Below are 16128 nucleotides of genomic sequence, written 5' to 3' on the forward strand. Positions count from 1 at the left end.
TAAAAAGATGTTTTGGCGCCACATGTGTATTAAACGTATATAAAGTACGACATAAAGCACTTACCTCCACTTCTCCAAGAGTCTGCGTCCATCTGTAATTCGGCATGTCTGCACCGTTACCGCTGTTAGGCTTCAGCTTATTTTTCTCCTTTTCATCTTCTTCGTCCTCAACGTTGTCATTCTTAGAATCGGTATTTTCGCACTCATCATTCTTAGCACTGTCGTTATCGCTGCTAGATCCCGCGACAGGAGAGTCATTTGCTAATTTCTGTATAACAAAAAATTATTTAATTGAGTATTATAATTTGTACAATTTAAAGAAAAATATAAAATGATTGGGCCATGGAACCTAATGTATTAAATTCATAACTAAGTTCTAAATAGTATATTGTCAAAACATGTGATAAAACGCTTGATTGCAATGCTGTTTTTGCAACCTACCTATGTGAATCTGGCACCCGACTTTGGAAAAATTAATTTTTCGATACGGAAAAAGTTAGCATTTTGTTTGTAGATGTTTGTAGTAACAAAAATTTCATTTGTAGTTCAATACATTAAAAATTACAAAAAAATTTTTTAACTAACTCGCACCCGACATTGAGATATCTCAAATCCGCTTGAGACTGCACAAGCGGATTTCAGATATCTCAAGAAATGGCAAAGTTAGGTCTTGGCCATTTGTTTAAATTGTCACTTTTGAACGAAATGTCATTCTTGTGTGGGGCCAATTTGAAAGTGTGCTTTCGAGTAGAAATGCAACCAAGCGCTTTAACACACGAATTTTGATACACGGCTTTGTATTCATTTTAATGCTACAATTTTGCGCTCTAATTACTGTCAATTTTATGTATCACTGAGAATCTCAATCAAGATCGAAACGTTTAGGTTATAATAGATTATCATCTTAATAATAAGTATACTACTTTTATCTAATATCTGACAATTAAATTTTTATGTTTTAACAATATACTATTTAAAACTTAGTTATGAATTTAATAGTTTAATACGTTAGGCTCTGTGGCCCAACTTTATATTTTCCCTTAAATTTGATTCGGAGCAAGCCTCTTTATCATAGTTTAATTTTAATTAATTTTAATTAATTTGTACAATGTCTTCCATATCTAAAAGAAATCATGAAATAACAGAATAAAAATTATGACTGGGGGAGGGGGTATTCATAGTCAGATCTTATATATAATAGATCTTATATATCGTCTTAAGTTCATCTTTAGATATTCCATAGCCAATGAAATGAGTCGTACAGCATCTAAAGATAAACTTGAAACGATCTTAAATATAAGATCTGACTATGAATACCGGCCTATAACAACTATTTCACTATATAGATACCTTGTTCTCTATTTCTTCCTGTAATTTAACAGCCTGTTCGTCGGTTAATTCAACTATTCTAGAATCGTTATCTATTTTCTCTTCCTCCACTTGTTCCTCTTTTCTCTTCTTCTCGAGTCTTTCCTTACGCCTTCTCTCTTGCTCTGCTCTTTCCGCTTTTTCAGATGCAGCTTTGGCGAGAGCACCGGCTTCGTGTTTCTTGAATTTGCCCATGACAAGCTGCACATAAAGGAACAAATCTGGTTAATTTAGAACTTTTTAGAATAATAATATAAGGAAATTACGTCACATTACTTTTCATACACGCAAATTACCTTTTCAGCTGCCCCTTCGCCACCTCCGGTATAAAAGTCTGTTTTTCTCGCCAGAAAACTGAAGAAGGTGTCCAGCAACTAAAAAAAAAGAGCAAAAAAATCGTATCTTCCGGACAGTTTCGTGAAATTGCAAATATTTTATCGCGCGAGTTAACCTCAACAACCGAGAAAACGATACTTACGTCTTGCACACCGCCCTCGTGTTGCTGTGCCAATGCCAGCAACATTCCATCAAATTGGTCCTCGGTCTTCGTCATTGTTCCTCGATATTCGAGCGTGTCGCAATTTACTTTGCGCGATAAATCGTTAAACGAAACGTTCGCTAAGCGTAGCAACGGTAACGCAGCAAACGCAGCACGCACCACTGCGCACCACGCAGCTTTTGTTGCTAGATTCCGACACGGCCGACAACTGACTGACCTGACACCACGTTACGAAACATCTAGAATTATCGACCGGATTGAAACGACGCGACCAACTGAGCGATACCGGTAACGTACTCTGGCGACAGAGCAGCAGAAACAGTTTCGAGTCAGTTATCGATAGTTAATATATTTTTAAAAGTAATTCGATCTTTTAAATTTTTATTAAAAAAAAAAAAGAATAATTGCAAGAAGCAGTTCTTGAATATTATTTTGAATAAAAAAGAAAATTGCAAGAGATGATTCCTGAATATATATCTTGAATAAAAAAGATAATTGCAAGAGATAATTCTATAAAGATAACTGCATTTATCTTCAATATAATGTTCGTTACTAAATGTTTTAAATGTTCTTATATTAATACATGCTTTCGTGTTCAGCATTCTTTTACAAGATTGTTTTCATTCAGAAAGATTTTATCGTATTTATCGATTTTACAGTATTATTGTATTATTGATTATTTTTTTGTATAATAAAATTTTACCGTAAACCCAGGTAGAACAAAAAGTCGCAATGAAGTAAAAATGACGTTAAAATCATGGCAAAATGGTCTAAAAATCGTCATTTTGCCTTCATTTCGGTTTTATTGTGACTTCCTGTTCTACCTGGAAACTATGCGTGAATTTTATGGCGCATTACGTTGTAAATATTACAGATATTCCCTGGGTTCCGTAAAGCGCATATGCACGCATTTTATCTAGTAAACGTTACGTATGCTATAGATAAATGCGCCCATATGCGCTTTTACGGAACTCAGGGTTTGACATTCACGTTAATGGAATGATTATTACGTAATCTAGGCGTAATAAAATTTATATAAATTCCGTCATATTCTGAATTACATATATTAAAAAATTATTATTAAACAGAGCGTCACGTCTACTTCGAAAATCATTTATAATAAATTATTATATTCCTATTTCTTTTCTCTTCTGGCAATGAGTATTGATTAAATTTTTATAAATGTCGTTAATAAAGAATAAAGTATCTTCCCTATTATGATTGACTAAATATTTATTACTCTAACTAAATATTTTTTAACTCACAAGCCCGTGACTTGTTACGGGATTTTTCGTGCCGATCACATTTCGCCGAAATCAGATAAAGGGCGCGCGGGTTGTTTTTACTTAACATCGCCCGAGCGCTCGAGCGATGAGGGGAGGAAGGAGAGCGGCGGGGGGAGGACAGGGGGGGGGGGCACGACGCGGCCTTTGCCGACAATTCTAGGCAATTCGGAGAAACGTGCAGCAAAACAACATGCGATGGAAAAACCCAAGAAATAGTCGAACGAAAAACAGCATGCATGGGAAGACTCACCGGCCGGCAGCTGAACGCCAATCGATTCATCTTCCGATTAATCCTCTGTTAATCCTTTTATTCTTCCGCGCTTAACGCACACTTTTATGCACTTAATATATACTTTTATGCACTGACACCTTTACATATAAAGCAATACTACAGGCATTTTCGCGTGGTAAACGAATCATATCTCGGCACATCTTGACCGTGGAAAAATCTCGAGAAAGCACACCCGGTAATCGTGACGGCTGCGACTATAGTGACCATCCACCTGTCGCGATTAATCAACCAGGATGATCCACGTTGATGATCCGCACCGACGCTCCTGTCATTGCTCCTCAATGCTCCTGACGATGCTCCTCGATACTCCGAACACTGAACGGCACTCGCGACTCGCGACACTCTCGTCGAACGAGTGCCGTGAGATAGCTAGGTACGCGAGACAAGCTTGCTGGAAAACGCGCGGACGCGAGACATCGCGACGGACGCCGATCGCGAATGTCCGAGATACGTGCTGACCGCGGTCACGGGGACTGATTATCGCACAGCGACGATTATCCGTTGCCGAATCCGGTACTCCGAATACTCGTTCATACGCGAAATTCGACCGAGACGGAGTAAAAAGATGGCGGAAACGATCGCTTCCAACTACTCGATTAAACGAAGCGCGATGCTGATTGGCCGACAGTTACCAAATTTCGGTCACGTGATTGTTCAATTTCGCGCATCCAGCGCGGGAAATTTTTTAACACCGCGACGTCCCGTCGTAACGTTGACGGGAATATATATCCAGAAACGGGCGCCTGATTTTTTTTCGCATAAATGGTCACCTGGGGTGATTTTTACACCCCAATTAAAAGTCATTGTTTATTAATTACATATTGTATATTTTTTATTATTCTATAATTTATTAGTATTTGAAGACAATATGATATATAGATCCACCAAATATTTTCTGAAAACAGTAAGGAGAAATAAAAAAAATATTCAAAAACGAAAGAAACACATTAAAATCAAGAGACACGGCGTAGTGTCTCGCGCCAAGTGCGCGCGGAGCGAGACCGACCGTGATTTTTTTACGCGACGCGACGAGTTACGAGTACCCGAGATTTTGAGTCTCAATAAATGACTGAACGGATCGAATTTAGACTAATCTCAATCGATAGCTTGGGGTCGAATTATACGACAAAAGTGTTTTTATTTTTTCTCTACGTACCCTACGAGCGGAGATTTTGTGATGCAAAGTCCGAAGTGTGTAAATTTTTATTAAGATACGTCATCGTCGTCAGAACGTCACTTTCACTTTTGCACCACAGCGCTAGTTGCGCGTCCTTTTCACTTTTTCGACGCTAGCGATGCTAGTATCGCCAGTTCATATTTTAAGAAACGTCGTCGTCGTCGGACAAAAATGGCATCTGTACCTTTGCTTTTTTTGACACGAGAGGACAGTGATGCTCGTGCAGACCGTGCACTGCAGTGCCACGCAGTGCACTGTCGCAGTGCGTGACAGCATATGTACATACGTACGTGTGCGTTCTGCGCTCAGTACAGATAGTGCGTTTAGCCGGTTCAGCGCGCTGTCATTACTATTACTACGTTTACGCGAATGTTACTTCTGTAGTAACTTAATTACGATAATTCCTTCGCGTATAAACGGGATTTTCCTTCGCGTAAACGGGATTTTGTAGTAACTTACGATAATTTACTCCGCGTAAACGAGTGAATTATCGAAAGTTACTACAGAAGTAACGCTCGCGTAAACGTAGTATATTATTTACGCGAGCGTTATTTTTGTAGTAACTTACGATAATTCCTCCGCGTAAACGGGGTTATGTGGTAACTTCCTAGACAGCACACGGATATCCGATGGACATCCATAAGACGTCCTTTAAGGATATTGAGGATGTCCATAGGCTATCCGTTTTACGTCCTTCGGACATTCTATGCATATCCATAGTATATCTGTTTATGAAATTGGTGGACATGCTTATATCCCTAAAACATGTCCACAGGATATCCAATGGACGTCCTATGGACATGATAAAAGGAAACATCCAGAATTGTACATTAAAAGGATAAAAACAATGAAATATATAAATATTTTAAAATAATATATTTATTTTAAAAACTATATAAAATATATACATATATGTATGTATATATGTATGTATCCACACACACACACATACATACATTGTTAAACGTATTGCACACGCGTATTGCAGATTAATTAAAGAAAACAGTAATTTTTGTTCAAAATAGTTATAAAAACTAATGTGGAAATTTCAATAAGGGTGTTTACTCAAATTTTGTAAAAAAAATTCCCAGATTTTCTAGAAATTTTACTCCAAATTCACACTTTTGCATTGTTTAAAAACAAAAATGACTGAAAATGAGCAAAAATGAAATAAATTCACAAATTGCATATGCAAATGCAAATGTTTACAATGAAGAATATGTTTTATTTTATATTGCTTCTTTCCCTGCCCTTTCTTTTGCACGTCTCAGCCAAGTTTTAATGGCTTGCTCAACTTCTTTTCGATTTTCCGCTGCTTTACACAGTAGAGCACTTCTTAAATAGAAAAAAAAAACACAATATAGACATAATTATATATTTGAAATATAATTATAGTTATTATACAAGGTATCTCTAAAGTCTGACCCAGCCCCCTGGATCTCAGAAACAGCTTTAGATATGGAAAAATGTTTTAGATAAAAGTTGTAGGATATTAAGGGGGACGGATGATAAAAATATGGAATTGACTTTGAGCGATTTTTTCAAGGCCAGGTCAATGTGATCCATGTTTTCTTAAATGGAATCTCCATTTTTTATTGCATATTTTTGTAGGCCTTATCAAGACGTTTTCAAAACACTATAACAAAGCTCTCTTTTATTAAGAATTTCTTGAGATATTTTAAATTTTGTCATGATATTTTTAATATAAAATATGAAATATCTCGTAAAGTATTCACTTTTGATGACTTTATATTCCCTGCTTTTTTATTCCCTTCGGATTCTTTCTTAAATTATGTTTATTGTTTCTTTATTTAATCAAAAATTTTAGTACTAATGTTTAAATTTTAATGTTTAAATTTCGAAGTCTAGCAGCGCCAAGTTTTTTTACAAGAAAAATTTATTTATTTTATATAAAAATAAAGGCTTACAAGATTAAAAATAAATTACTGAAAAAGGAGCATCGAGCCATTGTAAACATGAACACCTTGTTATGGCTCGATGCCCCTTTTTCAGTAATTTATTTATTTTATTTTAATTAAATATATTTTTATTTTGTACTTAACATTGAGATTTTCTCAACAACTTAGCTGTACCGTCATAAAAATAAGAGGAGAAAAGATGCATAAATAAGTATATAAATTGTTTTTCAGACATGAGTTTAGATGAAAATAATTGAAAGTTCAACAATTTTTGTTCTCATTATTTCTTATTTCCAATGATTGTTTTACTTAATTCCGAATTTTTGTACTTTCTAAATACACAATAATGTATTTTTAGTTTCAGACAATAAAAAATAAATTCCAGATTAAATTGTCGATCAGGCAAAGTGTCGAATTTGCCCCGGGATTGTTTAATTTGAAAATTTGTCTTTGTATCACTTTTCCTTTCCTGGGGGCAAAACTAAGCGACGTACAGCAAAATTTTTTTAAGCAATTTTGTATCTGAAAGAACACTCTTTAAATGTGTACCATTAAATTTGCTTGAAAATTTTAATTAATTGTTGAAAATTGCCTTTAAAAAAATCGTGTCGAGTTTGCCCCGGTCCCCCCTACTCGTATGAGTTATTATTTAAGTTAAATTGTTTTAATTGCATTATCTATAAAATATTGATTAATTGTCTCGTCTGTTATAAATATATACTAATTTTTTATATACATTAAATAAAACAGGTAAGCATTATTGTTTGGGAATATCGCGATTAAAGACATCTCACGCGCTAATCGCTGCAAAACATTGTTAAATATAGCCGCCGGTCTTTTAGAAAGTGTTCAGTTATTATTATCGATACATTGTTATTACGACGTAAAACCGTCACAATCACTTCGCCGAAAAGTTTTGCACGTATAATTTACGTTCGTAGTTTTCGCATTTCTTACTCATTCTGTAGTACTTAAAATCGTCGTTGTCGCACGATTTGCAATACTTACTTTTCATCTGTAGTTCCGTAAGGTCCGGAACTCTTGATGCTGGACTCTTCATTGATTACGTCAATCGCGAATGGCTATAGTCGCGCATAAACACATAAGCTACAGATTGCTTAATGTAACTTAATGTAAGTTAAATATATCATTGCCAGCTTTATGCTATCTAAATTGATTCTAAAATTCCTCATTTGCCTTTCACACAGTCTCGCCTTTTTCATTTCTCTAACAATCATAAAACATTTGTATTTATAAATTTTATCAAGAATAATAGAATATAAAAACAATTTTATGTATTTTACTAATTTATTAATTTAAATCACACTTTGAAGTGAGTGGTATTGAATAAAATTTAGCGATATTTTTACATGAGATTAGGAGTATCTAATTTAATATTAATTCAAGAAAGGATATTATATTTTAAATTTTGTAGTATAAGTATACATATATCTATTATTTATTTCATTTTAATCTATAATTTTATCTATAATTTAAAACAAAATTTACATCTTTTTTAAATTAAACCAAAATTAAATTTTAACAATAAAAAATAATAAAATATTAAGTTAAATTATATTTTATATATATTTGAATATATATTTGAATATAATTAAAATAAAATCTTCTCTCTATTTTAAAAGTTAGATCTGTCACCGTCTTAAAATTAAAAATTTTTATTGTATAGTAGTAAAAATTTATAAATATCAGTCTTTAAATAATCTCAGTTAGATTCGACAATGAACGATATTTGAAAATAAATAAAAATATAATAATAGAAAATAATAACGGTATAAAAAAATAAAACTAGCGTTAACTAACGTTAATAGTATACTGACAGTGAATATCGGAATGCAGCCGATGTAATATCAAGAGACACGGTAGTGTCTCGCGCCAAGTACACGCGAAGCGAGATTGCACCGTGACTCTTTTACGTGACGCGATTATGATAAACGCCATTATCTTGAAATGAGCAGAGGAGGAATGCTACACTAGGCATATAGATTATTTGGTCTTAGGATTGAAAAACCACGCGAGATATTTTGTGTAACAATGTTAAGTCGTCATTTTCCTTGTTTGCTGTATTTTAATGAGTGATCTTGTGACTGCGTCGAAACCATTGTCGATTTTATTGATAGAGACTATTCAGTCGCCTAGCCACCACATCTAGACGGAGCATTTGGTTAAAGCCCTGCTTCATAAAGGCCATCATGTACACGTAGTCAGTAAATATGAGACTAAGGTCAAGGGTAAACTTGCGCAGAATTTGACGTACGCCGTAAGTAGATATACAAAATTACCAATTTCAAAAAAGGTAAAAAAAAGGCAAGTACACGCAATGTATTTTGTAAATTCAAAAATCCAACCTAAGTGGTAGTGGCTTTAATTTCTCCTTAACAAAATTATTATATCACAAAATTATGTTACCTAACTCAACTCAAGTGACATGTATTTCAAAAAAAGATGTGAAATCTTTAAATTGCGCCAATTGCAAAAAGAATATATATATTGCTTTGAAAAATAATTGTTGTGCAACTACTTTTAAAAAATAAAACCCAAGTGGTACATATCTTTGTGTTCCCATTCAAAGGTCTTCCTATTCCAACCCAAGTGGTAATAGCTTCTTAATTCTCCTTAACAAAATTGTAACGTTACAAAGAATCATTTTTATCACAAAGAATTAAAGAGGTAACAGTACAAAATAAAAATATTTAATTAAAATAAAATAAATAAATTTTTCTTGTAAAAAAACTTGGCGCTGCTTTTTTATTCCCGTCGCATTCTTCTCTAAATTATGTTTATTGTTTTTTTATTTAATCAAAAATTTTAGTAGTAATGTTTAAATTTTAATGTTTAAATTTTGAAGTCTTGCAGGTTAGGTTGGATTTTTGGATTTATACATATCACTTAGGTTGAACTATAGGTAACGTAATTTTGTGATATCAAGAGACACGGTAGTGTCTCGCGCCAAGTACACGCGGAGCGAGACCGACCGTGACTCTTTTTCTTTTACGCGACGCGACGGGTTGCGAGTACTCGAGATGTTGAGATCTCGATAACGAGTGAACGGATCAAGTTCTAAGTAGGCTTGATCGATAGCTTGGGGTCGAATTAGGGGGGGGGGGTTTCTTATAATATTTCCGCTACGTGCCCTACGAGCGGAGATATAGCGACGCAAAGTCCAAATGTGAAAATTTTTATAATTAAGATACGTAAGATACGTAAGATACGTCGACCGTCTCTCATCTCTCATGTCATTGGCTGGAGTCGCGTCACTTTCACTTTTTCGACACTGGCGGTGCTGCTAGTATCGCCAGTTTCGATGTATACGTGTGTGTACTGCGCGCAGTGCAGATAGTGCGCTCAGCGCGCTGTCACACAGTCAGTTAACCTATAACACGGTAGTGTCCCACGTCAAATACGCGCGGAGCGAGACCGATCGTGACTCTTTACGCGACGCGACGTTAATATTTTTTCTGATTCAAGGTAATTGTTTTATTTACATGTAATTATCCTATTAGACCGGGAGCCCGCGACAAAATTTCTGTCAAATCTTATTCACCGCCATATTAATAGAATTAGTTGTCTTAATCGAGTAAGAAAGGTACATGATATTGGCGAGGTCGGTCAGCGGTACATAGATGCAGAAAATTATAACAAACATGTAATTTTTGAACGTGTCCTTGTCAAATCTTATTCACCTTGAAACTTGTTTGCTAGTTAGTTTTTAATAGATAATTTATGAAAAAACGTTTCTTACACCTGGCAAGCGCGACAAAATTGTTCTTACAGATTGTAAACAATGTAATATTTCACGAGGGTGATGTCAAATATTATTCACTTTGAAATTTATATGAGAGGTAAGTTTGAACTATAAATAATACGAAAAAAAAAATTCTTACGGCTTGAACGCGGACCAAACGAGTTCTTACACTACTCTGAAACTAAAAATTAAGAGTGCCCACGACGCTCTTTTGCTACAGTGCGCACATGGTAATTTTCCTTTAATGTAGTACGTTAGTATATAAATCGGGTTTGTCACTTACGAACATGCAAAATAGATGGACAATAAAATGTGGAATATTTTTTCATTGTATATTATTCATTATTTTTATTAAAGTAATTCGTATAATGTATAAAATCAAATATTTTGATTTCTTTGTTTTCCTCATGAGCACTATCAGACGGTTGCGCATCACTCGTACATTCGATATTGTCATTGCTGAAAAAATATTATAAATCATTCAATGCATGCATGTATACAGTAAATTATGTCATGAACAATTTTGATACTTAAACAAATAATTCTCTGATTCTTACCTGGATTCCAAATCAAGTGTATCATCATCGCTAGGCGCTTGTACCCTTTCGGAACATTCTATACTTTCGGAGCTATAAAAAATCCAAACGTAATTTTTATTAAACACCGTTTTTCGTGTCTTCTTAATTTAATAAAGTAGACGTAAAAAGAACAGTTCACTTTTTGCTAGCGCGTATAAACTCTGTATTTCAAATGTATACAAGGACAAATTCGTGAAAATAAAAGCTAACCGTTGTATTCGAATCGTCAGGTGAACGACCCTCTGTTTACGCAACACACATGAAATTTTACTTATTAAACGAATTAAACTTACCCTCTAGAAGTTGATGCAACTCCTTCGTCAATTTCACGAGATGTCGATTGCTGTGGTTCAATTTTTGCATCTTTTTTATATTTATTATTTAATGCAGTGAAACTTTGATAGCAAGCGGAATGATATCCTTTACTGGAACTATTAATTTTTGGTAGCGTCACATTCGAAAATTTTAACTTGTACTCTTTCCGAATATTTAAAATCGGTGCACACTTTTCTAATTTTTCGTTTGTAAAATCGAGAATTTTTTGAGACCTTTTGCCGCAGAAAACACAGACTTTCTTCGACATATTTCACAAGAATATGTGTTTCTCTCACAACAGACACGAGAAGAATAAGGTTCATAAGTGACAAACCCGATTTGTATACTAACATTAGAGGAAAATTACTGTGTGCGCACTGCAGCAAAAGAGCGTCGTGGACGATGTTTTTAGTTTCAGAACAGTGTAAGAACTCGTTTGGTCCGCGTTCAAGCCGTAAGAATTTTTTTTTCATATTATTTATAGTTCAAACTTACCTCTCATATAAATTTCAAAGTGAATAATATTTGACATCACCCTCGTGAAATATTACATTGTTTACAACCTGTAAGAACAATTTTGTCCCGCTTGCCAGGTGTAAGAAACGTTTTTTCATAAATTATTTATTAAAAACTAACTAGCAAATAAGTTTCAAGGTGAATAAAATTTGACATACCCTCTGCTTTTTTTTTTACTTCCCCGCAGGGGTTGTCCCACCCTCCAGGTGTAAGAAATGACTTTTCAATATTAGAAGGATGTACTCTATCGAATATATAGGGTTTCCCGATGAATAAGATTTGACAGAAATTTAGTGTTACGGGCTCCCGGTCTATATTATTATACGACGCGAAGCGAAACCGCACCGTGACTCTTTTACGCGACTAAGTGCATGTGACAGGAATTATAATAGTTTACGTTTACGTGAGTATTTACTTCTGTAGTAACTTATACGAACGATATCTCATCGTAGTTACTATAAAATCTCCCGTTTATGCGGAGGAATTATCGTATCGTTCGTAAGTTACTACAGAATTAAGTAACGTTCGCGTAAACGTAGTATAGGTTAGATTACCGATTTCTTACAAAATTTTACATAAAACGCGAGATTCACTTATGGGAGCTTTCCAGCAAGCGACACAAGTCGACACAGGTATCGTTTTGTCTTTGTTACTCATTGCCAAAAAAGAAAGATAGAACGACGTTTGTGTCGGCTTGTGTCACTTGCTGGAAAGCTCCATATGTATGCAAGTTTAACGTCTATTGAGTTAATATGAAATAATTTTCCTAAATGTAATAAAAATAACACGATGTTATATATGCGGTTTGCCGTGAATATATATATATATATATATTATATATATATGTGATTTCTGCCCAGTGCTCTGAATGTTATGTGATTTTCGCCCAGTGCTCTGAATGTCATCTAGTCATACATATCATGCTTTGATACAAGGAACGTGAAAAAGAGCAGGAAAAGAAAAGAACAAACAGATGAGACAGATTCAAGCTTTGTCTTTTAATCTGGACGAAGACAATGCCGAAAAATCCCCGCAGTCAGAAAATGAGCAATCTGATGGCCTCGCGATTAAGAAGATTAAGAAAAATCCAGATGTAGATACAAGTTTCTTGCCAGATAAAGAAAGGGAGGAGGAGGAAAATAAACTTAAGGAAGAATTGAGGCAAGAATGGGCTAGAAAGCAGAACGCGTTGAAGGAAGAAGAAATTGAGATCACATTCAGTTATTGGGATGAATCTGGCTATCGTCGGAGTGTTATAATGAAGAAAGGTGAATGTCTCAGTAATTTAGAGAATTTAGAGAATTTTAAGTTATTAAAATACTCCAGTGTCACTTTTGGAGTAACATTGGCGTGATATATAATGTTCTACTGCATAAATTAAATTTTCAAATACAGGTAATTCTATCTATCAGCTTCTTCAGAGATGTTTAGAAGTTCTGAAGCGTGAATTCAGTGAGCTTAAAACAGTAATGGCAGATCAGTTAATGTATGTCAAGAAGGATCTTTTTTATATTACCATTATACGTTTTACGATTTTATTGTAACTAAGGTAAAGATACTAAATGATAAAACTTATGAAGCAATATCACAATGTTGGCATGTTATTTTAATATATGTAATATTGCAATTAGGCACGAGGAAAAAGCGAACCTCTTTTCACATTTGACGTTCACGATGATATTCGTGTTATGCACGATGCTTCTGTCGAAACCGAGGAATCACATGCCGGAAAAATTTTACTTAGGTATTTATCATTAAAAGAATATTTTGTATAATTCTCTTTTATGTTATTTCTCATTAGATCATGGTACGAGAGGAACAAACACATTTTTCCAGCGAGTAGATGGGAACCTTTTGATCCAACGAAAAGTTTTGACAAGTATACAGTGTCGGATAAAAATAGGAAGAAAGATAAAATCTGATAAACTTAGATTCAAGGAATTGTCCAATTTCGTTTAAAGGATTCAGATTCAAAGGACTGTAATTTAGTAGAGCTACATAATCGAATAAATGAATTAAATATTATCACATAACTGAATGAATTAAAATCACAGTCCTTAAAAATACAATGTAGCTACAATATATATACATATATATATATATATATATATATATATATGTATATATATTATAATATATATATATATATATATATGTATATATATTGTAGCTACATTGTATTTTTAAGGACTGTGATTTTAATATATATATATATTATATAATATATATATATATATATATTATAATATATGTATATATATTATAATATATATATGTATAATGTCTGTTGTATAATGAATCAATTGTACAATGAAACAAAGTTATTTATCTGGTTATAATATTTACAGTCCTTTGAATCTGAATCTTTTAAACGAAATTGGACAATTCGTTGAATCTAAGTTTATCAGATTTTATCTTTCTTCCTATTTTTATCCGACACTGTATACTTGTCGTAACTTTTCGTTGGATCAAAATGTTCCCATCTACTCGCTGGAAAAATGTGCTCGTTCCTCTTGTACCATAATCTAATGAGAAAAAATAAAAAAATAACATAAAAGAGAATTATACAAAGTATTCTTTTAATGATAAATACCTAGGTAAAACTTTTCCGGCATGTGATTCCTCGATTTCGACAGAAGCATCGTGCATAACACGAATATCATCGTGAACGTCAAATGTGAACAGAGGCCCGCTCTTTCCTCGTGCTTATAGATATCCATTAACAGGTGGTACTTATGGTCGGCAGTCTAGACTCCGGAAAATCGCATTTTGCAAAGAATTATCTGAAGGAATACGGATACGTCAACAGAGACACTTTAGGCAGCTGGCAGAAGTGCATTGCCGCAGTCCAACAATACTTGAATCAAAGAAAAAGTATAGGTATAGACAATACCAATCCCGATCCAGCTTCGAGAAAGAGATACATTGAGGTAGCCAAGAAGCGCAATGTCTTGGTCAGATGTTTCGTCATGATGACAAGTATAGAACACGCGAAACATAATAATAAGGTAATCGGAAATTAACATTAACCGTCATCGTGTGAAAGAATCGTATGAAGTGATGTATCCGAAAATTCTAATCGATTTATTATTATATTACAGTTTCGCGAGTTGACTGATCCAAGCCACATTCCAATCAACGAGATTATTATCAATTCCTACGTGTAAGTAGATTTTAGATATATACATCTCTACTCAAAATTATTTGTCTTTGGATATGTATGTAATTATACTTTGATGTTACTCCTATGCAGGTAAATGGTCGACAGAAGCTTACAATGTGGTACAAAATTGTTCCTCAAAGGGAGTTGCTGCCCAAACTCAGATTGAAGGTCGCATTCAAACTAATATTTATGAAAATATTTATTTTATGATACAAAATTATGAGGTAAGTAGTTATTATTATTTAATCTTCGAGAATCTCTTTGCAGATGCGCAAATTCATTGAAATTAATTGATTTTTTCAAAGCTAATTTCCCTTACTGAAAAACTGGTAATGATCGGACATGCTGAACAAGTAGCACGGGACCAGATGAATGAAGCCAGAAACACTTGAATCCATCTGTACATAAGAGTTGTCAAGAAACTCTACAATTTTCACGCATAATCCGCGATTCTTAGTCAGTATGGACTAGAGTTTAATACAATCGCCATTGATGATCCCCTTTAATCGCGTCAAAATTGATTATTTCGCTTTTTGACTTCGTTCTTTACTCATGTTGTAAAATAGTTTTCCGATTGTGTAGAACATTTTTATTTAGAAAGAAAGAAATTTATAAAGATTGCTATATTGAACGTAGAGTAGAGAAAACAATAAAACTAAACATTTTACAAAGTAGTGTCACATTTAAACTAGAACATTGTATCGAATAATTCAGACGAATTAGGAAATTCGTTTCTACGTGACTTATATCTATTTCTGATTGGGGACGATTCGAGAACTCATTGAAATAATTTAATTTCTTTTCACGTTTAAATTTAGGTCACCGTAGATTAAACTTGTTACCTTAGAAGTTATTGTTAAATGGCGCATTTTTTTTAATATTCCGCACTTAACTGTTGTGGCATAAAATTATTTTTTATGTTTTAAAAGATGGAGACTAAGCTTTCGGATTAATCCAGATGTACGCATATATACTGTATATATTTAATTAATTGTTTACTTAGATATCGATGATTCTTGCGCGATATGCTAATACATTTTTTTCTATGCAAGATTTCAATGCAGCAGAAACTACACTGAAAAAAAAATTTGTTTATATTAAGTAAATATATTTATTTTAGTATTATTTCCTTGATTTAAAGAAATATTTTGTAACTTTATAAAGAATTTATTCTAAGCTTACAAATATTTATTTAAATATTAGAAATATTTGTTTAACATTTTATTTTTTTGTTTTTAAGTATACAAATTTT

General features: G+C 33.7%; 1 protein-coding gene and 1 long non-coding RNA gene across 2 annotated transcripts in view; both read right to left on the minus strand.

The window, feature by feature from the left end:
• The window catches only part of Nudc (nuclear distribution C, dynein complex regulator), a 79209-nt gene extending 77127 nt beyond the window's left edge, over positions 1 to 2082 (minus strand). The window contains exons 1-4 of the mRNA XM_071720594.1: positions 1847 to 2082; positions 1665 to 1742; positions 1351 to 1569; positions 65 to 268 (exon numbers count right to left, since the gene is read on the minus strand). Coding sequence (XP_071576695.1) covers positions 65 to 268; positions 1351 to 1569; positions 1665 to 1742; positions 1847 to 1921 — 576 coding nt within the window. The 5' untranslated portion in view covers positions 1922 to 2082. The remainder of the gene's footprint in view (positions 1 to 64; positions 269 to 1350; positions 1570 to 1664; positions 1743 to 1846) is intronic.
• Positions 2083 to 10638: 8556 nt separating this feature from the next.
• LOC139781712 (uncharacterized) lies at positions 10639 to 11425 on the minus strand. The gene is made up of 3 exons (XR_011720642.1): positions 11176 to 11425; positions 10862 to 10933; positions 10639 to 10763 (listed from the first exon to the last, which is right to left on the minus strand). It is a non-coding gene; the product is annotated as an uncharacterized lncRNA (long non-coding RNA).
• Between the last annotated feature and the right edge of the window lie 4703 nt (positions 11426 to 16128).

Source organism: Temnothorax nylanderi, unplaced genomic scaffold (assembly GCF_030848795.1).
Source record: "Temnothorax nylanderi isolate EJ_2023f unplaced genomic scaffold, tnyl_v1.0 TNYL_tig0356_pilon, whole genome shotgun sequence".
NCBI classification, from domain to species: Eukaryota; Metazoa; Arthropoda; class Insecta; order Hymenoptera; family Formicidae; genus Temnothorax; species Temnothorax nylanderi.